Source organism: Coenobita brevimanus, chromosome 94 (assembly GCF_032717465.1).
Source record: "Coenobita brevimanus isolate Jiangsu-jjx chromosome 94, ASM3271746v2, whole genome shotgun sequence".
NCBI lineage: Eukaryota > Metazoa > Arthropoda > Malacostraca > Decapoda > Coenobitidae > Coenobita > Coenobita brevimanus.
In genome coordinates this window covers 9,341,019-9,364,997 of record NC_137047.1, presented here as the reverse complement: position 1 = coordinate 9,364,997, position 23,979 = coordinate 9,341,019, and the positions used below count along the sequence as shown (strand labels likewise).

Below are 23,979 nucleotides of genomic sequence, written 5' to 3'. Positions count from 1 at the left end.
ATATTTTTTTTTTGGGGGGAGGAGGGGGATGCCAAATATACGAGTTGATAATAGTTTAGGGGAAACCTCCAGTGGTCTAGAGGTCAAGTAAGGCTACGTATATTCCCTCCCGTTCAAGTAATCTCTCCGAAATAGAGCAACATCGTTCACTAACATTAAGTACAGAATGCGAAAGACGTCCTAGCAGTGAAGGCGGTGTTATCGCAGAGTATCTAGTCCTTTCAGGCAAATAATCTTGGGGATGGTGTTAACAAAGGCGATCGTTAATTCACTTAAAATCGAGATGCTTCCCTCAGCTGAAGGAAATCGTCTGGAGGTAACTAGAATGTACTCGTGCCGTGTCTCAGCCGTCCTTAACCCCTTCAGGACGAGGATGCCTTTAGTGTTATATTTTTGCCCAATCTTAGCGAAATGGTTAGATACAACTTTCAATTCTCCCTTCGATAGTAGAGTGCTCAGTGTTGCGCTAAGTCTGGTAGCAGCAAGAAAGTTATGGAAATCTGAAATGACACACACACACACACACACACACACACACACACACACACACACACACACACACACACACACACACACACACACACACACACACACACACACACACACACACACTGCGGCATCCTTGGGGCCACCACTCCCAGTCCTTCACACTCAAAACCGCAGAGTGATCAGTACTGCCTCTCGCTCGCATACACCCCAGTCCAGGGACAGGAACTCACCACTCCCAGTTACTCCCGATTTAGGCACGCAATTCAAATACGCCACCCCATTTCAGACACTGCAGGACATTAGTCAGGCGCTGCGTCCCACTTCAGGTACTGTATCATTTCAGGCACTCCATCTCACTTCAGACACACCATCTCATTTCAGACACGTCGCCTCTTTTCAGATACTTCACCTCATTTCAGGCGTGTGACTCAGGGAGATGGTTAAGATATTCCACCCATATTTATGCAGTCCTCCCACATGTCAGGAACGTCATTCACCTCAGTTCAGGCTCTCACCCCTCCACCCCCTCCCCTCCCCCCTGGTTCAGGCACGTCACCCCGGTACGTCCACCCTCCTCCTCCCCCTCCCCCCCCAGCTCCAAAAATACCCTCGTCCCCTCATATCACTATTCCGAGTTAGCCTAATTAAGCATTTTCTAACTTTTTTTTTCTTCGCCCTCTCCACCTCCTCTTCTCCTGACTGCTCTTCTTCGCTTCTTTATTCATAGCTGTATGTCCTCCTTTCTTCTCCTCTCCTTTCTCCGCTCCTTACTCTCTCATCCTTTCTCTCCTCTTTACCGTCTCCTCTTCTCTCCTTTCCTTTTGCCTTCTCTCCTGTCCCTCTTCTTTACCTCTGTGTCCCTCCTTGTTTCTGTTTTCCTCTCCTCCTCCCTTTCTTTTCCTTCCCTTCTCCTTTCTTTTCACTCCCACAATCCATCATCCATTCTTCTTTTCCTCTTCTTTCATTGTTCATTCTTCCCTTTTCCTTCCCTCTTTTTATTCTCTTCCCCGTCCCTTTTCCTTCATCTCCTCATTTTTTCCATCTCTTCTGCCATCTCTTCCCTCTCTCATCCTCCTTACTTCTCTTCCATTCTTCTCCTCCTCTACTCCCATTCTTCTCCTTCCCTTCTCCTACTCTCTTCCTTTCTTTCTTTCTCCTCTCCTCCTTTCTTCCCTTCTCTTTCTCCTCTCCTTCTTTCTCCTGTCCTTCCTCTTGCCTCTTGGAGCTGGCCGAAAACTCTTTGACACTCCCCACATAACACACGATAACTTTTTCCCTCGTATATTGAGTCGTCTAAGAGGTTGAATTAGGGCACCATAACAAACCATTATTTTTACCATTTTAAGTTTGTCTCTTCAATTAACTGAGCTTAACAGATGGTATGTTAGGAGCTGCTGTTAATTACCTCAGCTGAACCCATTAGTGAGCGGAAGTGGCTGCGAGTGGTGGGATTATACGTGGAAGGTGTATCCTACTGCATTTCCCCTACTGGCTCATAGTCGTGAATCTCATGGGTTTCTCCTTAACTCTCGAAAATACTGAACACCGTCCTTTAAGTAAGACAGCAGGAAATACAGAGTTAATAGGCGATGAGTTTTACATCTGTGTGTTGAAATGGCAAAAGATGTTGATGAGCGCTTTTAGTGTCGTCTGTGGTGCTGGAGGGGGACGCCTTCACATGGTGACACCGATATAACTGGGCTGCTCCACTGCCTGGTTATACAGGCGTCCTTCATGTCCCTTCCTGTACCGCTGTGAGACGATTGTGGACTACAGGTGGAGGAACGTCAGCCTGCAGTCCATCAGGTTCACGTCCAGATGAACCCGGGGCCACAGCAGCAGCAACAACAACAACACTTGTTTGTTAAGTCCACCAGAATTTCTCCATTAACCAGAATTTCCTTGTCTCTCCCCCCTTTTTCAGAATCCTCTTCTCTACGTAAGTTCCAAAGTGAAATAAAAAAAACTATTGTGCACATTGCGAAGTTCAGATATTCTTCTTAAGATTTTTCATTCTCCTCAAGCTTTTGTGATCAGCTTCTCAGTATGTTAAAGAGGAAGAAATAGAGGCAGCTGATAGAATACCGGCTTGCACGTTTATTGCATAGATCACTTGCACTTGCGGAGGTTAGTGTGTTGCATGGGGAATGTTGCATCAGTCTTGTTTATACGTTTCTGAATGCATAAGGAGGAATCACTGTGGATGTTGCACTTCTCAGTCTCGTAGTTTCTATCACATTATCCTTGCTTTTTATGCTGTCACGCCACTGTATTCATTCGCCTTTCGTATCTTACTCCACTATATCCTTACTCTGTTATATTCTCAGACTACTGATTACATGCATTCTCTCATCCTGTCGTACTTCGCTATATCCTCACTCTGGTATATCGTCACACTACTCAGTTTATTAATTCTCCCTATCTCCAACGTCAATTTTTTTCGTGCCCATTTTCTTATCTTTATGATAATCAGCTCTTCAGTATTTGTTCCCTTCCCATGTGTGATGGCTCCTGTTATATTCTGTTCCCTCCATTCCTCTCTCCTCCCCTTCCTGTCTTAGTTTTTTCCATTCCTATACCTTATTTCATGCTCGTATCCTTCCCCTCTTGTCTCTTTTCTGTGCCGTCTCCCTCCTGTCTCTCATTCTTCTCTTAGTCATCTCTCTCCCTCCAACCCTTTTCTCTCCCTCCCTCTTTCTTATCCCTCCCTCACTCTGAATCTGTCTGCCAAGCATCACACTTTCCATCTCACTAAACCTCCTCTCACATCCAACATTCCTCAACTGTCATCCCTCGCTATGAATCTCCATCTATCCCTTTACTCCCCCCCTCACTCTCTCTCCCTGCCGTCTCCTTCTCCCTCTCCCTGCTGTCTCTTTTTTTTTTCCTTTCCCCCCTGTCTCCTCATTTCCTCTCCGTTCCATCCTTTCTGACCCTTGTCCCGTCCCCTCCCTTCAGCCCTTTCTCCTCATTTCTGCCTTCGGTACCATCTCATCTACCTTCCCCATCCTATCCTTGCTATCCCTCCCATCCATCATATCTCTTCTTGCTATCCCTCTACCTCCTCCTATACCCATCTTCCATTCCTTTTACCCCCTACATCCCTCCCTTCCTGTCCTTACTACCCTTCCCATCCCTCTCCTCACAACCATCCTCTTGCTTGCCATCCATTACCCTCCATCTCTACAGTTCCTCTGCTCGATTTATCCATCCATTCGTATATCCTTCCAGCCTCTCATCAAACCCTTCCCTTCCCATCCCTTCCCTTCCTTTGACTTCTCCTTCCTCATCCTCCATCCCTAGCATTCATCTCTCCCGTTCCCTCCACCCTCTTCATCGGGCCATCCATCCTCCGAGGCCAGACACTCCATTACAGCTCTCTCTCTCTCTCTCTCTCTCTCTCTCTCTCTCTCTCTCTCTCTCTCTCTCCATACGAATGCCTGTCACCTTTCTTTTTCACATACTGTACCTCTCTCTCTCTCTCTCTCTCTCTCTCTCTCTCTCTCTCTCTCTCTCTCTCTCTCTCTCTCTCTCTCTCTCTCTCTCTCTCTCTCTCCATACGAATGCCTGTCACCTTTCTTTTTCACATACTGTACCTGTCAATCTTAATCTTCCTTTGTCTCCCTCTGACACACACACACACACACACACACACACACACACACACACACACACACACACACACACACACACACACACACACACACACACACACACACACACACACACACACACACACACACACACACACATTTTCATACTTCTCTTCTCTTACACTTGCATTTCTTTTCTTTCCTTCACACACTTATATTTCACATATTTTTTCTTCTCACTTTCTCCGTCCTTCTCACTTCCTACCTTCTCTGCTCTTCTTTTTCGTTTTTTACCTTCCCTTTCCTTCCGTTCCCTTCCCTTCCCTTCCCCTTTCATTCTCATCTTTCCTCTCTTCTCTCCTCTGTTCTCTCCACAACCCATCTTTCCTCTCCTTTCACCCATCATTCCCTCTTCCGCCCCTCCCATCCTCCTATCACAACAAACACTCCATTATAATCCAGGGCCTATGTCCCCTCTGACGCCTCCATCTGGTACTTACCCCTCTCCTCACTGACAGTACCCTTGTTGTGCCACTTTTTTTTTTTTTGACAGCTTCCTCTCAGTAGACTTTCTGTTTTTCATTCTAACACCTTCCTCTTCTGAAACATCCTTCCTGACACTTAGCCTTTTTCACTTTTCGCACTGTTCTTTCTGACACACCCCTTTCTTTCAAACACCATTCAGACATATCCTACCTTTATGACACATCTATTTTACAAAACACCATTCTGGCACACCTTTCTGACACAATGTTTCCTTACACTTTTAACTTTCTGGCACCAGCTTAACTTTTGACACTATACCATCTGACACATTGTTTCCTTATGGCGTCTTTTTTTTTTTTTTTTTTTTTTTACGCACCTTCCGACACCATGATGCCCACTTCCTTCTGACACCTAATCTGACACCTTTCTCTGACACCCAAAGACCTCTCTCTCTTCTTCCCATTTTACCCCTTTTTCTTCCTTCCCTTGTTCCCCGTTATTCTTGCTTTTGCCACTTCATGTCCCACTTTTATTCCTTTTCTGGCTTTCTCTTTTTCTCTTCTTGTGTCCCCCATCTGCTTCATTTTCTCATTTCTCCTTTTACCCTCCTCCTCCTCCTCTTTATCCCCTCTTATGTCTCCGTGTCCTCCTCTTGTGCTCCTCCATAGTGTTTAGATTCCACTTGATCAGGCCTCCAGGGTAGGTAGGAGAGAGAGAGAGAGAGAGAGAGAGAGAAACTGACATAAAAGTGAGAAAGTTTTGATCACAGAGTTCGAGAAGGCGGGAAGAAACAGGAGGACTTTGAGAAATTTTCTTTTATTTTTTTCACTTTTCCTCTTCTTCTTTCGTCTTACACCCCTTCCACCTCTGCCCATCCTAATCCAACCCTTTCTTAATATAGCCTTACCTGGGCCACTTTCTCCATCCACCTTCATGTTTTCCACCTTCTCGTTTTCCACCTCCATCCTTACCTCTCCTTCTCGTTTTCCACCTCCATCCTTACCTCTCCTTCTCGTTTTCCACCTCCATCCTTACCTCTCCTTCTCTCTCACCTCCTCCCACACCTCCTCGTCCAGTCCATCCTCACTTTTTTCGCCTCCACCTTCTCATCACTCTCTCGTTCACCTTCTCTCATTTCCCTTTCCAGAATCACCCTCACATCTTCCTCCACCCTCACGTCGTTCACCTCCTCTCTCACCTCCTCCTCCTCCCTCACCTCCTCCAGCTTCACGCGCTAACTCTCATTCTCGCTTACCTTTTTCTCCACGTCTTCCTCCACCTCCTCCTCGTGTCATGCACCAGTGATCCCCCTCAGTGCTGGTGTTGACGCTGCATGACAAGAAAGCACCTGCCAGGCTCTCCCAGTAATATGCAAGGCACACACACACACACACACACACACACACACACACACACACACACACACACACACACACACACACACACACACACACACACACACACACACACACACACACACACACACACACACACACACACACACACACACACACACACACACACACACACACACACACACACACACACACACACACACACACACACACACACACACACACACACACACACACACACACACACACACACACACACACACACACACACACACACACACACACACACACACACACACACACACACACACACACACACACACACACACACACACACACACACACACACACACACACACACACACACACACACACACACACACACACACACACACACACACACACACACACACACACACACACACACACACACACACACACACACACACACACACAGCTGGCTGGTAAATAATGTGCAGGAGACCAAAGAGAGGATGTTACCAAGAGCTATGGCCATTTGCGTCCTTCTGTATTTGCCTTTTTTTTTTTTCGTAAGATAACGTGACTTGTATCTCTCTGCAAGCCAGCCCAACCTCCTCTGTATAAACCTAGCCTAACCTAACGCAGCCTAACCTTCCTAGTAATAAACAGGGCACATACACACTCACCCACACACCAGTGCCAGCTAATTAATATATGCTGGGAGACAATAGTGGAGTTGTTAGTGATAAATATAATTATGGATACCCTCTTCCTTTTAGGGGTAGTTGGTATTAGCTATAGCTATTTTTTTATAAATTTGCTTTTCCTTGCAAAATAACCTGATATACTAGTATGTATCTTAATCTAAACTAACCTAACCTAATCTAACCTAACCAGGTAAGTGTGTATCCTCCATTAGTATTTCATTTCCTACTCCGGCCATTGTCAATGTGTATCACGCATCATTTATTCATTTCCTGTTGCTACCACAATCAATGTCAATTCTGCATCATTGATTCATTTCCTGCTCCTACGGCTATCAGTGTGTATCGTGCCTCATTCCTTCATTAACGACTCGTACTGCCGCACACACCCACTCGAGCAAACTGAGCCATCCCCACAGCGCAGAAGTTAGCGCCAGACAGGTTTCTAGTGGAGCGCTGTTTACGAACTTCCTAATTGCTAAAACGTGCCTGGCGCCAAATTCAATGGGTTAGAGTGAAGAAAGTTTTTTTTTTTTTTTTTTTTTTTAATACATCTTCCTTATTCCGATTATTTTATTTTTTTTTTTTTCAGTTGACTCTTGCTGTTCTGGGACGATTTTAGTCAGTTTGGAAAAACTCACTCGTTGAAATTGGTGTAAAGAATCCCCATGAGAAAGAGCCACTTTTTAGTTCTCCGTAAGGTAGTCAGAATCGTTAGGAGGAAAAAGAACATAAGAAAATAGATGTCTTTGGCCATAGGAAGTTAGGATGGTGTGTGTGTGTGTGTGTGTGTGTGTGTGTGTGTGTGTGTGTGTGTGTGTGTGTGTGTGTGTAGTTATGAATGGACTCACTTCATTATTTAGGTACTGAAGTGTATAACTGGTTAGAAATTTTCTTTTTGTTGGGAAAGGATCATATTGGTGTTTATCCTGGATTTTAGGGCTGATTTTACTTACTTGGGGTTATTATTATTATTATTATTATTATTATTATTATTATTATTATCGTATTGATACTTATTATTATTATTTATTATTATTACTATTATTATTTATTATTATTGTTGTTGTTCTTGTTGTTGTGGCTGTTTTTATTATTATTGTTATTATTATTATTATTATTATTATTATTATTATTATTATTATTGTTTTATGTGAATCTTGTTCACCTTAGTCAAAAAAATGAGAAATATTCGGTATTAGTGTTTTAAATAGCTTCACAAACCCTCCCAGAACACGTTAATAAAAGTTATGGGATGCAGAAAGTAGTATATTCTCCCATAGTAATTATTTTTGTCTTCGGCTGGAGCATCACGTTGGTCTTAACGGACTGTGTGGGATACCGTTTAGTTACCCATGTTTTTCCCCCGGGGTGTAGTGTTCCATGCCTAATATTTCCCTGTTACATTACAAAGGACGGCGCGGGAGTTCCCTGGGTTTGTCTGTTCTGAATTCCTATGGCAGGTGTAATTTTGATTGTACACACACACACACACACACACACACACACACACACACACACACACACACAGTTATTATTTATTTATTTATTTACTTTATTTATTTAGTTATTAATTTATCGCATGTGTAAATGATGGTGAATTTTGAGCCTCCCTTGCTTGTTCTTCCATTTTAATTGTGACGGGACTTTTCACTGGCTCCACCACCACCACCACCACCACCACCACCACCGCAGTCCTTCTCCTCTCCACCAACTGTTCCACCCGCTCCTGCTGCCGCCTCTCCTGATCCACCGTCGCCTCTTCCAGTCGTGGCCTCCACCTGTGCGGAACAGTCCTCTGCCCCTACCCCTGTTCCACCTACTTCCCCTCCCCCACCACCTCCTCCTGTTCCACCAGCTGAAGGATCCACTCCACCACCTTTTCCACAAGATTCTTCAATTCCACATCCTGTTCCACTTCCAGAAACGCATCCTTTGCCTGCTGCTCCACTCTCTCTATCCACTCCACCTCATGAGTTGCGTACAGAAACTTCCATTCCACCTGATCCACATGCAGAAACCTCCACTCCCACTCCACCTCCTGTTTCACTAGTTTCTTCCAATCCACGACCTCTTCCATCAGTTTCGTCCACCTCACCACTTGAATTACTTACAGAAACCTCCACTCCACCTGCTCCACTTGTTCCTGAAGCTCCACCTCTTCTTCCACTGGAAAAAATGTCTCCTCCACCTCCTCTTCCATCTACGGAGTTGTCCCATCCACTGTCCGTTTCACAGACCACATCGACGACCATCAGCAATTCATCCACTCCATCCATTTCTCCACATTCTCTTCCACTGGTTTCTTCCACCCCTTCACCCATGCCACAAGCAAAGACATCCACTGCCCTTGTTCCACTGGCTACAACACTCCAGTCTCCACATGCTCCACTCGCCACTACCTCAGGGACAACCGGTAAATCATCCAGTCCCTCCACTCCACCTACTCCCTCCACTTTATCATCTCATCCACCCATAAAATCACCTCCACCGTTACCCGTTCCACTATCCTTTGCCTCCATAATCACCACCAAATCTTCCACTCCCTCCTTTCATCCACATTACTCCACAAGCAAGCCTCACACTTCACCCATCCTGGTCAGATCGCCTCCACTTCCTGTTCCATATCCCACCACCACCCCCATCGCCACCAAGTCATCCACCCTCTCCACCCATCCGTCTCCACCACCCACATCCCTATCCACCTTCTCAGATCGACCGTTTCCCGTAACCTCGCCTCCTCCACACCCTCCACTCTCCTTCTCCCCTCCACCTCTTCCACCTCCTCCCTCCATGACCCATCGTGTACTCCTCCCTGCAAAATCTTCCCTCAAGCGTCCACCCAGGGTACTTTTTCTCACTCCATTTCCACGCTCCACTATCTCGTCCACATCCACTCGTGCGTCTCATTGCGTTCCCACTTTCTCCCTTCGTCCTTCCAATTCTCCTCCTTCGTACAGGCGTCCTTCCACGTTACCACCAGCAGCTACACTACCGTCACCCCCTTCCACCCCTCCACCTACCTTACCTCCACCCCCTTCCAGCTCATCACCTACCTTACCACCATCATCATCCACCCCTCCACCTATCTCGCCTCCATCCCCTTCCACCCCTCCACCTTTACAAACTCGTACCTCTCCTTCGCCTCCTTCCACCCCTCCACCTCCCTCCATGTATGCAACTGCCTCATCTTCTCCATCCAGTCCTCCACGTGCCTCACCCTCACCACCCTCCTTCCCTCCAATTACCTCACCATCACCTCCTTCCACCTCTGCTCCTCCACCGACCTCACCATCACCTTCTTCCACCCCTACTCCTCCCCCTACCTCACCATCGCTTCCTTCCACCCCTACTCCTCCCCCTACCTCACCATCACCTCCTTCCACCCCTACTCCTCCCCCTACCTCACCATCACCTCCTTCCACCCCTACTCCTCCCCCTACCTCACCATCACCTCCTTCCACCCCTACTCCTCCCCCTACCTCACCATCACCTCCTTCCACCCCTACTCCTCCCCCTACCTCACCATCACCTCCTTCCACCCCTACTCCTCCCCCTACCTCACCATCACCTCCTTCCATCCCTACTTCACCACCTACCTCACCATCACCTCCTTCCACCCCTACTCCACTTACCTCACTATCACCCTCAGTTCCACCACCTACCTCACCTTCACGTCCGTCCACATCACCACCTTCCATCCCACAACCTTCCTCACCATCACCACCTTCCACCCCTCCACCTGCCTCACCATCACTACCTTCCACCCCTCCACCTGCCTCACCATCACTACCTTCCACCCCTCCACCTGCCTCACCATCACCACCTTCCACCCCTCCACCTGCCTCACCATCACCACCTTCCACCTCTCCACCTGCCTCACCATCACCACCTTCCACCCCTCCACCTGCCTCACCATCACCTCCTGCCACGCCTTCACTTTCTCCTGAAGTCACATCACTTTCCCGAGCGATCACATCACTTGTACCTGCATATACCTCTTCTCTACTTCCTACACCTCCCATTGTGGTCAGTACTCCTCCGCCTCCACCTATAGTCATCACACCTCCACCCAGACCCATCTGTTCACCTGCCCCCACACACACCTGCCCTGGACCTACACACATCGTTCCTGCACTTCCACACACTTGTCGTGCTTCCACATCTTTCTCCTTACCTGACCCTACACCCCCCATGGCCGTCCCCGTCGCCGTGGCCATGTGTGAGAGGAATGCTGAAGGCCAGGCCGCACAGTGCCTGGCCACACACCTGCGCCACGAGGTCCAGCCCACCGCCAGAAAGGTCCACACCCCCACCTCCTCACGTGTCGTCGCTCCAGCCTTGTCTCGCGGCTTCCTGTCACGAATGGCGTTTCTGTGTCGTTTGGCATTCCATTTCTATCTAACAGGTCCTTCGGGGCCTTCGATGTTTTTAGCGTGTCTATAACACATAAGTTGCCTTCGGTGTTTCTTGTTCTTTATGTTCTTCAGTAAACTGGATTTTCACACTGCTGGCGTCAAAGACCTGTGATCCGATACCAAAGGTCACCGCTGCATATAATTGCCTCTTCCAGGTGTTGGCGATTTGGCTTTGAAATATTTTGAAAGATCTTTGGATAATCATTTTCTGCTATATGCTTCAGCAATTGGTGGTGTAATCTATGGATGCAGGTGTAACAAAACAATAATTCGACTCATGTAACTTGAATTTATCCGTGACAGACATTACTTCCATCCATGTTTGTGCTCTACGTCAACACCGTCACTTGCATCTAACGTCCCACGTGCCCTAACGAATAATGTCACCACTTCTTAGTCTGTCCTTGACAGTAAAGTAGTCAGAATGTATATGTATAACGCTACCTTGTCTCTGAGTCATAGTAATTAATTATCACATCATAATTGAATGTGCCGTTGTCTCTTTAGTCTGATTTTTGCTGTATTTAAAAAAAAAAAGTGCATTAAACAGATTATACTAACCTCCTTTACTTTTAATAATATGAAATGATATACTAATTCATTTATGAAATCCAGCCCTTAATTATCCTTAAGACATAAATAATAATACAGGCTTTAAACACTGACGTTGAATACAACCTTCATTTTCTTTATGAAGTCATTGAAAATATATCGTGCGAATATTTCCTCTTATATTACCCTTAATTATTATCGTCCCATGTTTTTCCTTTTTGCTTCGCCTTACCCTGCCCTTCCTTGCCCTATCTTGCCCTGCCTCGTCCCATCCCGCCTCATCCCTACTCTACCCTGTCCTGCCCTACGTGCTCTGCCTTGCTTCGCCCCTGAATTCCCCTGCCCTGCCCTGCCCTGCCCTGCCCTGCCCTGCCTCAGGTGGTGAACTCGACCATGGAGACGGGACAGCGGCTACGGGGCGACATGGAGGCTACGACTAAAATGGTCCTCAGCCGCGGTTCATAAGTCATGCCTGTTGTAGTTCGATGTTCAGGTCATAGTTTCCTAGATTTAGATACCCTCAGTGGTGGTTGTCGCTGCTGGTACTGTATTTCTCTGTTCTACATCTCTGTCTCTTACTATCGCTTTGTTGGTGTCGTAGTTGAATGAGAGAGTGTAGGTACGTGTAGAGACCGTACTCCCAGTAACAGATATAGCATAGCACAGCTTCCGCCACCTGGCAGCGGAGGGATAAAATTAAATCCTACACTCTCTAGTTGTAGTTGTTTGTGTCGTAATCTGGCCGTATTCTGTCGTGTTGCACATGATAATTTTTAATAAATGTTGTCATAGATCTGACTATTTTGTTGTGCCGTGAACTAAACCACCTGAGGTCTAGTAATCCTTCATAATCTGACTAATTAGTCTGGCAGTTGTCAGAAAAAAATATGTAAATGGCCAGTGGTACCAAGAGGGTTAATATATTTATGTGTTCCACTGGCTGTCGTGATGGTTCAGTTCATAGTGACCTTTGTGTCGTAACGTAAAGCAGTGCGTCACAATCGCGGGAAGTGAGTGTGGTGTGTTTGTGTGTCTCACCCTTGACTCCCCTTCACTGTGAGGTAGACATTTTATCACTCACGTTTAAGTATCTTTTTCCCCTCTCATTCCTGCCTTTGCACCCCCCCACCCCCACACACACACATACATGTACATTCCCATACAAATGTCCGTTCGCCTTTCCTGCCTCTTTCTCTTGTTGCTGGATCCATAGACGCCTGAATGTGACGTCGTGGACACAGGTGCAGAATCACTCACACATGGATGACAGTACGTTATTTAGACCATAACGTCATATTCTGCATCTGTGAATCCAGCCATGAAGGAAAGGGAGAGTGGGTATTGCATTTGGCTATACATTCATTGACCCACTGTGTCCTTTACCCTCTGTCCTTATTCATGGGAGGTCGAAGCCAAACACTGAACGAATATTTTTTTTTTCTCTCGACACAGCACCTCAGTCCCCCCTCCAATCTCTCTCTCTCTCTCTCTCTCTCTCTCTCTCTCTCTCTCTCTCTCTCTCTCTCTCTCTCTCATTGTAAGTGGTTTTGGAAACTTCGTAACTCGTCTTCCGAAGCGACTTATTCCGCACGTAGCACCACATTCTGTTCATGTGTGTTACCGGTGCAAACACAGTCGATATTAAAACGATATAAACAACATGCAAGAAAATTCTTAATGTATGGGATGCAAACTAAATCGCTTAGGAAGGGGCACTGCGAGGCCTCCGATGCCACTTTGTTGTAAAATCGGGGGAAAATGGAGCAGTTCTATACTATAGAGGATATTGAAGTATAATGTGCCAGATAAGTCGCTAAGGAAGATGTGTTGCGAATTCTAAAAAGCCTGGCGGGACTGCAAGAGGGGCACTGCAGTATTTCACTGTTACCCTGGCAGAGGTTTAGAGAGTCACTTGCACACTCATTTGTTGATGGGTCTGCGTTAGTGGAAATCCCTGATTCGACCTTCCTCCAGCCAAGCAGAGGTAGAGGTAGAAAATATAAGAGATAGAAGTAGAGGTAGAGGTAGAGACAAATAGAAGTAGAGGTAGGGATAGAAGTAGACTTTGAGGTGAAAACAAGTAGAGGTAGAGATAGAGATAAAGGCAGAAGTAGAGGTAAAGGCAGAAGTAGAGACAGAAGCAGAGGTAGAGGTAGAAGCAGAAGTAGAGGTAGAGGCAGAAGCAGAGGTAGAAGCAGAAGTAGAGGTAAAGGCAGAAGTTGAGGTAGAGGCAGAAGTAGAGGTAGAGGCAGAAGTAGAGGTAAAGGCAGAAGCAGAGGTAGAGGCAGAAGTAGAAGTAGAAGCAGAGGCAGAGATAGCAGAGGCAGAGGTGGAAGTAGAAGCAGAAATAGAGATGAAAGTAGAGGTACAGATAGGGGAAGTAGAAGTGCACAGAGGCAAAGGTAGGGGGCGAGCAGAATGGTTCACGCACGTACACATCTCGTCTCACTTCCTTCTCTTCGCCTTCATCACCCCACCTTTCCTCCCTTCTCCATTGTTCTCCCCCCCCCCTCTCCACCATCATTCTCCCCCCTTCCTCCACCTCCCTCAACATTCTTCCATCCCCCTATCCATTCTTCCGTCATACTAAGCACTCCATTATAATCCATTTTCCATTCTGATGCCTTCCTGCAAATATTCAGCATGACAAAAACTAGATAAATAACCGTTCTAGTGATGCAGAAAACTACTGTGTATGTCGGTGTATTTGGATGTATTGTGTTGGTGTTGGTGTAGTCTGCTGCTTGTGTTGCATGATGCCCCTAGGTGTTGCAGGAGTGTGCATTATTTATATATGGTGACTATAGAATTATGTATGTTTAAATTATTATAATAGTATAGTCGTATATTTATACCTTACCACCCTTAGGTGAGATAAGGTTACGATGTTGATGATCATATAATGTACAATAAGTGTATGTGTATTATTAAAAATTACCACAGTAGTAGTAGTTGCAGTAGTACCGGTAGTACGAACGCACAAATTCACACTTCGTCGATTATGTTCCATATACTAGCTCACGCGTGTTGTACGGGATTTAATTGTTATTTTTGTTCTCAACACACAGGTAAGAGAGGCATGGTAATATCAAGTTATTCGCTGTTTTACTTCCCTGATATTATTTTTTATTGTGCGTTTGAAGTTTTATGACTTTGGCGCTGAGATGTTATGGTGGATTTGATTTCTCTCTTTCTTTCTTTCTTCAAGTGTAGCACAGCGAGTCTAAAGATAAACATTCTCACCATCCTTCACTTTCCCACTCGTCTTCGTCCGCCACAGCTTAGCAAGAGTATGCGGGACCTTTTTCACTTATGGCTGCACCTCTCCGTGACATCTTCCCTTTTTATATGCTAATGCAAGACGGACACTTGGCATGGCGGACTGTATTCTTGTGGCCTAAGGAGTCTACCCAGCACATTCTCTTTGCCAGATGATATCTTCGTTTGGCACTTCGCTATTGTAGCCTACCAGTTTTGTCTGAAAATTATTTAAAATTAGCGAAGTATATGCCAGATTTTCGGAAGACACTTAAAGCAATTCCCTAATCGTAATTTAACGTATGTAGATATTTAGATCGTTAATTGCAAACTATAGTAATCACCACTAACCCATAGAAAACGAGAAACCACATCCAATTCAGGGGGAATCCCCCTCCCCCCCCAAAAAAAAAAAGTTGGGACTCCTATCGCCGTCGGAAAGTTAGGGTATAAAATTATAGATGCAGATCAGCAAGAGAGGACGTCACGGGTGCCTCTTAAGTCCACGAAGGTACTCTGTTGTGACCGTCAACCTCGTGGCCTCGCACTAACCCTTCCATAGCGCTTCAGTTTTTGCATTTTACGCCTTAGCATTTTCCTTTATGCTGTTTATGTTGCTTTGATATAAATGAAGGTTGCAGGAATAACATACAAGTGGATATGAGGGATGTAACGTGCTGAGTAAATCGCTAGGGAAGAGGCGTTAAGAAACTTCCGACATAGGACCATAAGGCAGTAGGATGATGTGCTTGCTTCCTTACGACTTACATGGTACGCTACTTATATATGTACCGTATATATATATATATATATATATATATATATATATATATATATATATATATATATATAATTTTTGGTTTTCGGGGATGCTTGGCCTTGTGTTAAAAAAAATCATGACGTCATTTATCGTATATTCTTGCTACCACCAGAATGTTTTAGCTAGCTGTTGCATTCATTAACCCTTTCATGAGAGGAGGTATCAGAGTTTAATAATAATAATAATAATAATAATAATAATGTCTGACGGTAGCACGGATATAATTTTATAAAGGCGCCATCGTAGTTACGGGATCAAGGTGTTTGGCGCACTTAAGTTAGTTTTTTCAGTGTGCGTAAGTAAGACCCTTGATTTGCGTAATATATAATTTCTTGTTTACGTAATTTTTCCTCTCGGTGAGTATATATGTCCTCTGTATTTGCATGTTTGTACTTTAGTAAATATTTGTTAGTTTTAGATAAATTTACAAGTATCAGTAATATAGTAGCTTTAGATATAAGTAAGTAGTATCTTTAGAATATTAGATTTAGATATAAGTAGCAAGTATCTCCAGTATATTATTATTTTACTGTTATGCCTGTTATTCCTTGTTATATCACTGTTCTACATAGGGACGGTTCCTATTTTCTTCTTAGCTTTTGTGCCCCGTTTCGTTTTAGTGTTTTGTTAATGGAAGAAGTTTAACCATTTACTGTAATTGCGTTTTATTGCGAGGATACTACAGTTTGGGCCCCACTTGGACCCTTTTCACAATAGACCTAATTTTAGTAAAACTGCTTGAACAGCTTGCGGGTATTGTGAACATAAATATATTTTTAAGTTTAGTTTCATCCCTGTGCTTATTTGCCGTATCCCCTGTATGCTCTCTCTCTCTCTCTCTCTCTCTCTCTCTCTCTCATATCCATCCATCCTTCATGTCTCTATCAATCTGTTCACCTATCTGCCTATCTATCTACCCCATCTGCACCTCTGTCTGTTCGTCTGTCTGTCTCTGTCTATCTCAAACCCCGTAGTGGATAGGCCTTTTACTATTGCTGGCATTATGTCGATTCACCTCCTTACGATGACTAAAAACACAGTGAGTGATGACTTTTGAAATCCAGTGATGCGATATTCGAAGCCAGACAACTTTTCAGAATACTGCGTTAGAATTTCATAATTATGCGATTGAAAACTAGACACATTACACCACTGTACAGTTCCAGAAGGTAATATCGCCCAGGTTTTTAGTCAGCAATTGTGAAACTGTTACATAATATTCTGAAAACGTGTTAGGCTGAAAAGAACGCCTCCTCGGATTTTCGGACGTTATTGTTCGCTGTTTCATTATTTATCGTTTTCAAGTGGGTCCAGTCCTCCTCCTCCTCCTCCTTTTTCTGATTCACATGCTCCCCTTCCTATTACGTGCTAATGATCACGTGTACTTTCTACAAGCGCTCCATTTCTTTTCCACTTTTTTTTTTTTTATGTTCCCCGTTCTGTATCTAGCATGTCCCTTTTTCTAACACCCTTTCTTTTTAACTTTTTTATGTGCCTTTACTAAACCACCCGTATCCTCTTTTTCCGGCATTTTTCACTTGTTTCTTTTCTTTTACGTGCCCGTTTTCAGACACCCTTTTATCACTTTTTTTTTTTTTTGGTGCCCTTACAATACCTCGCATATATACCCCTTTTTCTGACACTCTTTTTCCTTACGGTGGCCTCAGGTAAAAGACAAGACGGTGGTGGTGTCGGGTCAGATGAAGGATGCGAGTCAGTGGGTGGCCTCGCAGACCTCCAAGACGGCGAAGGCGGCCATGGAACAGGCCAAGTCGAGCCTCAGCTGCGGAGAAAAGTTCATGCTTTTTGCCTCAGAGAAGATTTCAATGTAAGTAGTAGGGGCGTGTGCTGTCAGCTCCCTCCCTACCCCCCTAAAGGAGGATGTTGTACATGCAGAAGTGCTAGAAGGGCAAATTCCGCCTGCAGTTCACCAAGATCACATCCATATGAGACTGGGGCCACAACAGCAACTCGGATAATTCTGCAGTTTGAAGAGACATTGTGTGTGTGTGTGTGTGTGTGTGTGTGTGTGTGCGCGTGTGTGCGCGAGCGCTCGCTATTGTGACCTAAACTGACAATTTCCTCAAGCCCAATATGACCAAACCTGATCTAACCCAGTTCTAGCCTAACGAAATCTTACCTTATCTACCTAAGTCTCATCCAGCCCAGCCTATCCTAACCTAATTTTAACTGACCTATCCTAACAACCTAACACAGCGCTACCAAATGTGTGGCTTCGTTACGGAGCCCTGAATAGCCCTTCCTCGAAACGGGAAGTAAAATAATTTTACCTAACCTTGCCTAGTAAGGTCTGGCCTGGCATGGGCTAACCTACATAACATAGCATAGCATAGCCTAACCAAACCAAACCTAACCTTAGTCTCAGCTGAACCAGACCTGACCTAAACTAACCTAGTATGGTCTGGCCTGGCATAGGCTAACCTACAGAGCATGGTTTAACATAGCATAGCATAGCATAGCCTAACCAAACCTAACCTAACCTCAGTCTCTTCCTCTCCCAGTTTGTCTCAGCGAGGCTTCACGCACATCTTCCTGTTCCTCATCTTCGCTGGGTACACCGCGCTTGGGGGCATCCTCTTCGTGATAGTGGAGGGCTCGGCGGAGAAAGAGAGGATAAATTCGAGACTCCCCCTGGAGACGTTCATAGAACGGTTGTTGAAGAACGTGTCGGTGCAGTTGATCGAGTTTAAGCAGGAGCTTAGCAAGACGACGTGGGATAAAGTGAGTAAGAGTTGGAGGAGGGAGTTAGGTTCCGAGCATTATCGGGTGTTAAACCCTCCGCCTAGAGTGCTGACTCGTATGTACCGTGACAAAAGCCAGGGTCAGCTGAACAAGACCACATGAGATGATGTGAGTAAGAGAAGGGCGAAGTTTATAAACGTACGCCTATAAGCGCATACATTTCCTTAGTCCTAGCCTTTCACCAGAATAAGAGGAAGATGGTTTAATTAAGCCTATCGACAGTCAGTATTAGCCTAGCCCCAATCTTCCCCTAGAATAAGAAAAAGATTATTAATATTTAGGCTGAGGGTCATTAAGGTGGCCATGTATATACGAGCTGCTTGGTGCCGTGCCAGGATCGCAAAGATGGTTTCACATGATCCTTCCCATGTCCAACTAGTTTGCATAGATTTCAGATGTTGCAACCACTCTGTTACATTGTGCGAACCTTTCACCAGGGAGTACTTAGGTGCAGGTTAATCCCTTGCATAAATTGCATACTCTCCCTCTCTCTTTCTCTCTCATGTCCAAAGTACAGAATTCAAATATTTGTTTGAATGGAGGGCGGATGAGCCACGGTTGGAGGTGAACTTTGATCGCTGGTTGGCTGGGAGACTATGACGTCACACGGATTCCCATTTGATTGGCTTTCCCCCCCCCCCTACTGCGATCTTCGGGTTGACCTGGGCTGAGTTTAGTATCAACCACTAAGGCGGTGGAACATGGTAAGCTTGAGAGGATCTGTTTGACACGTGAATTGCCAAAACCGGTCCGCATGTGCTGCATGAACGGAGAACTGTTTCTGGCTTAGCCGCCCCACGGCCGTTGACTTCGTCATCGAGAATATGCTTACATTTTTTTATATTGACTGAGAGAATCATTGAGGCAGACAGTATTTACAAAGTTTCAGTCTTACCCTCGTGAAAGAAAAAGCAAAAAATGACGTAAGAGCGGTCGTTGGTGCTGTGGGGGCTTGCGTCGGGATGGAGGGCTTACATTTAACTCTAGCAAATGCCGTCAATGCGAGAGGCCTTCACATTATTCCTTGTGCCTTTAGTCATCACTTGTTAAACTCACTGATCTCGGGAACGGCTTTTTTTCATGTTATTCTAGCCATCTCCTGACGATTCTTTTGAACTGGAGGGCTGGAGATGACTTTAATAAACCCTTTCATTACAAGAGACCTTCCCTAAGTCGAATAAAATCGTCTGTAGGCAAAAGAATAATAATGACGTCACACATTCCAGGGGGGGCAAGCTAAACCTGCCACCCCATCCACGACCGCTCCTCCCATTTGTAGGTTAAGCCACCTTCTCCTTATTCTAGGCGAAGATTGGGAATCAGCATATACTGAATGTCTGCCCTCATGACCCTTGTGCAGTCGATACGCAGAAACCTCAGCATATATTTAATTGTCTGTTAGTTTTATAAACGTCCCTCACCTCCCTCCATGTTACCCAGGAGGAGGATGTTGGACAGCAAGACATAGGCAGGTTAATCCTGCAGTCAACTAGGTTCACATTTCAGATGGACCTGTAGCCACTACACCATCATAATTAAAGATCACCTGATACTGACTGTCAGTGGGTTTAAATCTAAACCACCACCACCACCACCATCTCCTCCTCCTCCTCCTCCTCCTCCTCCTCCTCCTCCTCCTCCTCCTCCTTCTCCTCCTCCTCCTCCTCCTCCTCCTCCTCCTCCTCCTCACATCATCCACTAGATGTTGGTCATCTGTTCTAAACGCCTGGCAATGTTCTCGCAGTTTCGACGATAACCTATCCCTGTACTTCTTCACCGACTGACTCAGCTTCTCCTTCATCGCGCCCTCCAGCACCATCAAGATAAGACCACCAAGCGCAGTGTACCCGAAGAAGATGAGGAACAAGAAAAGATGGGTGAAGCTTCATCGAGAGAAACTAGTAGGGAAGAGACTGAAGCTAGGTTCAGTTAGGTTAGGTTAGACTGGGTTAGGTTACCGTAGGCCACAGTAGCAAAACATTACACTCTCAGGGCTTTGCCCGTGCGAGTGTAAAAAGTTTATCATTTAACCTAACCTAACCTAACCTAACCTCACTCTCTCCCCTCCCAGTTTCTCCCGACGAGGCTTCACTCACGTCTTCCTGTTCCTCATCTTCGCTGCATACACTGCGCTCGGTGGCTTCCTCTTCAGGATGGTGGAGGGCCCGGCGGAGAAGGAGAGGAGGGCGATAGGTCATACAAAGTCGTGGTACAGGGACAGGTTGTTGTCAGATGTGTGGGAGCGTTATCAGATGAGTAAAGGAAGGGACGATGTCACGTTGGGTAATGTGAGTAAGAGGAACAGGAGATATATGTTTATGCCTATTGACAGTCAGGATTTACAAAGTCCCAGTCTTCCTGTAGAACAAGGGCATTATGCCTTAGATTTACACTGAGGGTCATAAAGGGAGAAGATAAGTTTAGCGCAAGATGGTTTATATATAACGCTCCGGCAGGTGGTTTTCCGTGTTGCGAGAACGGCTGTGTTGGGATTATCAGTGTCTACCCTGCATCACCCCCCACTTTTTTTCTTTTTTCTTTTTTTTGCAATGTCTACTTTCCCCAGACTTTCACGCTGCCCAGAGTCTACTTTATTTATTTATGTATTATTTATTTGTTTATCTGTTTCACCCATTGCTTGCAGGATCGGTTGCTAGTTTCATGAAGCAGGCCAACGCCACCACAACACAGGATACCCGGAGTGTTATGTATGGACCAACCCTTTGTATTAGATTTATGCCTATTGACTACACGAGTTTCATTAAGACACATAGTATTTGCTGTTCCAGGCTCGTATTCTCGTTGGTTAAGAGTGAGAGAAATGTCGTATGAGAGATATATCTTGACGTATGGGAGAGCTAAGTGACGTACGAGAGAGAGATTTGACGGATGGGAGAGATAAGTGACGTAAGAAAAATAACTGACGTATGGCAGAGATAAGTGACGTACCAGAGATAAGTGACGTACCAAAGATTATTAAGGTACGAGAGAAAATTGAAAGTATGAGAGATAAGTGACGTACCAGAGATAAGTGACGTACCAAAGATTATTAAGGTACGAGAGAAAATTGAACGTATGAGAGATAACTGACGTATGGGAGAGAGAGAAGTGACGTATGGGATAGGTAAGTGACGTATGGATGAGGTACATGATGTAAGAGAGATAATTGACATCCTTGCTTTCAGATACTTGTTCCTCAGCTTCTAGAATACGAGCAGTACATACAAGACGCTCACGATGACAAGCCGGTGTGGACGTTTGTTCAGGCCATGTTCTTCTGCTCCACCATCACCACCACCATAGGTAATGTTTTGCTGCATTACCACTGTCATTATCACCATCACTACCATTAGCATTTCCATCACCACTATTACCATCACCCACTACTGAACAGTTACCATCACCACCATTACCGTTATCACCACCATCACTACCATTACTATTATCACCACCAGCATTACTACTACCACCACCTCCACCACTGCTGTTATCACCACCAGTATTATAATTATCACAGCTTACCATCATCATCACCACTACTAAAAGCTACCATCACCAGCACCACCTCCCCAGCACCATCACCATGATCATCACTGTAACTATACTGTTTTTACTCTAGCTTGGCCTAAAATGACTATCAATCCATCTTGAATGCTGAGTTGTAACAGTAGATTAACACCAGAATTTGGTGGTAGTCATGAAGAAGTGCTGTGGGAAGGATGTAACTCACTGCCGTAGTGTTGTCTTTTTCTTCCTCTGAGCTACGTGAAATAAGCTTCGAAAGGACGAAAATCTGGGCCAAGTTAGAGAAAAAACGGTATAGGTGGTGTTTTATTGCTCCATCACCACCACTAAAGATAGGAGGTAATCTCAACCCTTCAACTTCGGCCAAGACACTAGCAGTCAAATTTCCTTATATAAAGTTGAATGCACACCCTTATTTCGGGGATATAGTTTTTACTGTAGACTGTCAGTTAAATTATTTTGTTTCTTTAAATCTGACTGAATTTATATAAACTACTTTGCATAATTCATAAGGTATGAATTTATATAAACTACTTTGCATAATTCATAAGGTAAGCCAGTTTATTGGCGGGAAAAAGTAAACAGGTCTAAATATAAGATTTGATTATACAGTATGCTTTCTGCCGTCAAGAAATGGATATGGAAGAGTTAATACAGTTTTTCTAAGCACCTGCAGGGGTAAGACTGAATTATTCCATCCAAATATATGTTATCTTATTGAGGTCATGTGCTTGAGGTAAGGAGACTAGACAGACTACTCGTAACACTCCACTTGGTGACGGGCACGAGAACCAACATTGTTTACGTGAGACGTTATTCGACGCCAGAATACAACCTTCTAAGCGTTCTTCGGATCCGGAATCGAACGAATAAAATGGATGAGGGCAGTGAGAGTTAGGTGAGAGGGAGGCTGAAGAGTGGAACAGCCAAGAGAGCGAGAAAGTAGAGTTTAAAGAGCGGGAACCGATGGCAGGCCTCCATCAGCTGACATCCACACGTGCCGCCACCTGGACCCCAGAAAACCTCTCGCACTATTTTCATCCGTGCACTTATTTTCGTCCTTCTCGTTTACACAGCGGAGTTTTATGTGAACTGTGTAATTTTCAGACGAGGCTCCGTGTGAAAGGCCAGCTGTTGTGGAATTTTCATGAGAGGATGCTGGTCGGGGGGGAAGGGGGGAAGTGCGATGTTCCTTTTACCCGATTGACCCGTTGCCGAAGTGGGTGATACAGCGGACGTTTCTCTCGTGTTCTGACTTGCAAAAATAATCTAAAAGATCTCGTCATGTTGAAAGGGTTATCTGAGCCATTTTCTTGAACTTTACACCATTGTGCTGTTTCTTCAAGTTCACAGTCCGATTTGTTAAGAGCTCATCTACATTATATTTGATGTCCTTACCCTTTGGTGACCCCCCCCCCCTCAAATTAACAGGAAACAGGGTTGGGTGATGGTGATGATGATGATGATGACAACAAAGGTGAACTCGTAGCGTATGTTATATATCAGGTGTTTACCGGGTTTAAATAACAAGATGCCGTCAGTTAGAGGTAATGGACTGTTCCGAAGGTGTTGAGAGAGAGAGAGAGGTGGGGGGAGAGAAAGAATGTGTTCCCCAGCTGTGTCCATTGATGCTGTGTGTGTGTGTGTGTGTGTGTGTGTGTGTGTGTGTGTGTGAGGTGGAAGGAGGAGGGGGGGGTTACCAGTCACCGTCTCATTATCCTCACACCAGTTTTAACACCCATATTCTTTTTCCCCTGCCACTTAAAGTTGCCCCAAATTTTCCCTAGCCGTCCCCAAATTTTCCCCAACAAAGCTCCATTTCCCTCACTTCACAGCTGTCCCCAAGTTTCCCCCGGCTATTCCCAGATTCTACCCTGCTGTCCCCAAATTCTTCCCAGTTATTCCCAAAGTCTCCTCTAAAGTCTCCCCAGCTGTCCCAACATTTCTTTCCCAGTTGGTCACAAATTCTCTACCATCTGCCCCAAATTTTCCCAAGCTGTCCTCAGAAGTCTTTGTAAATTTCCCTTTAAAATT

The 23,979-nt window shown here is 45.2% G+C and overlaps 1 protein-coding gene across 1 annotated transcript in view; it reads left to right on the top strand.

Annotated features, from left to right (window-relative positions):
* LOC145412998 (potassium channel subfamily K member 18) overlaps nt 1–23,979 on the top strand; it is a 157,875-nt gene that overhangs the window by 111,009 nt on the left and 22,887 nt on the right. The window contains 4 exon segments of the mRNA XM_080282819.1: nt 11,958–12,023; nt 17,325–17,485; nt 20,492–20,708; nt 21,606–21,723. Of these exon segments, the coding sequence (XP_080138945.1) occupies nt 11,958–12,023; nt 17,325–17,485; nt 20,492–20,708; nt 21,606–21,723 (562 nt within the window).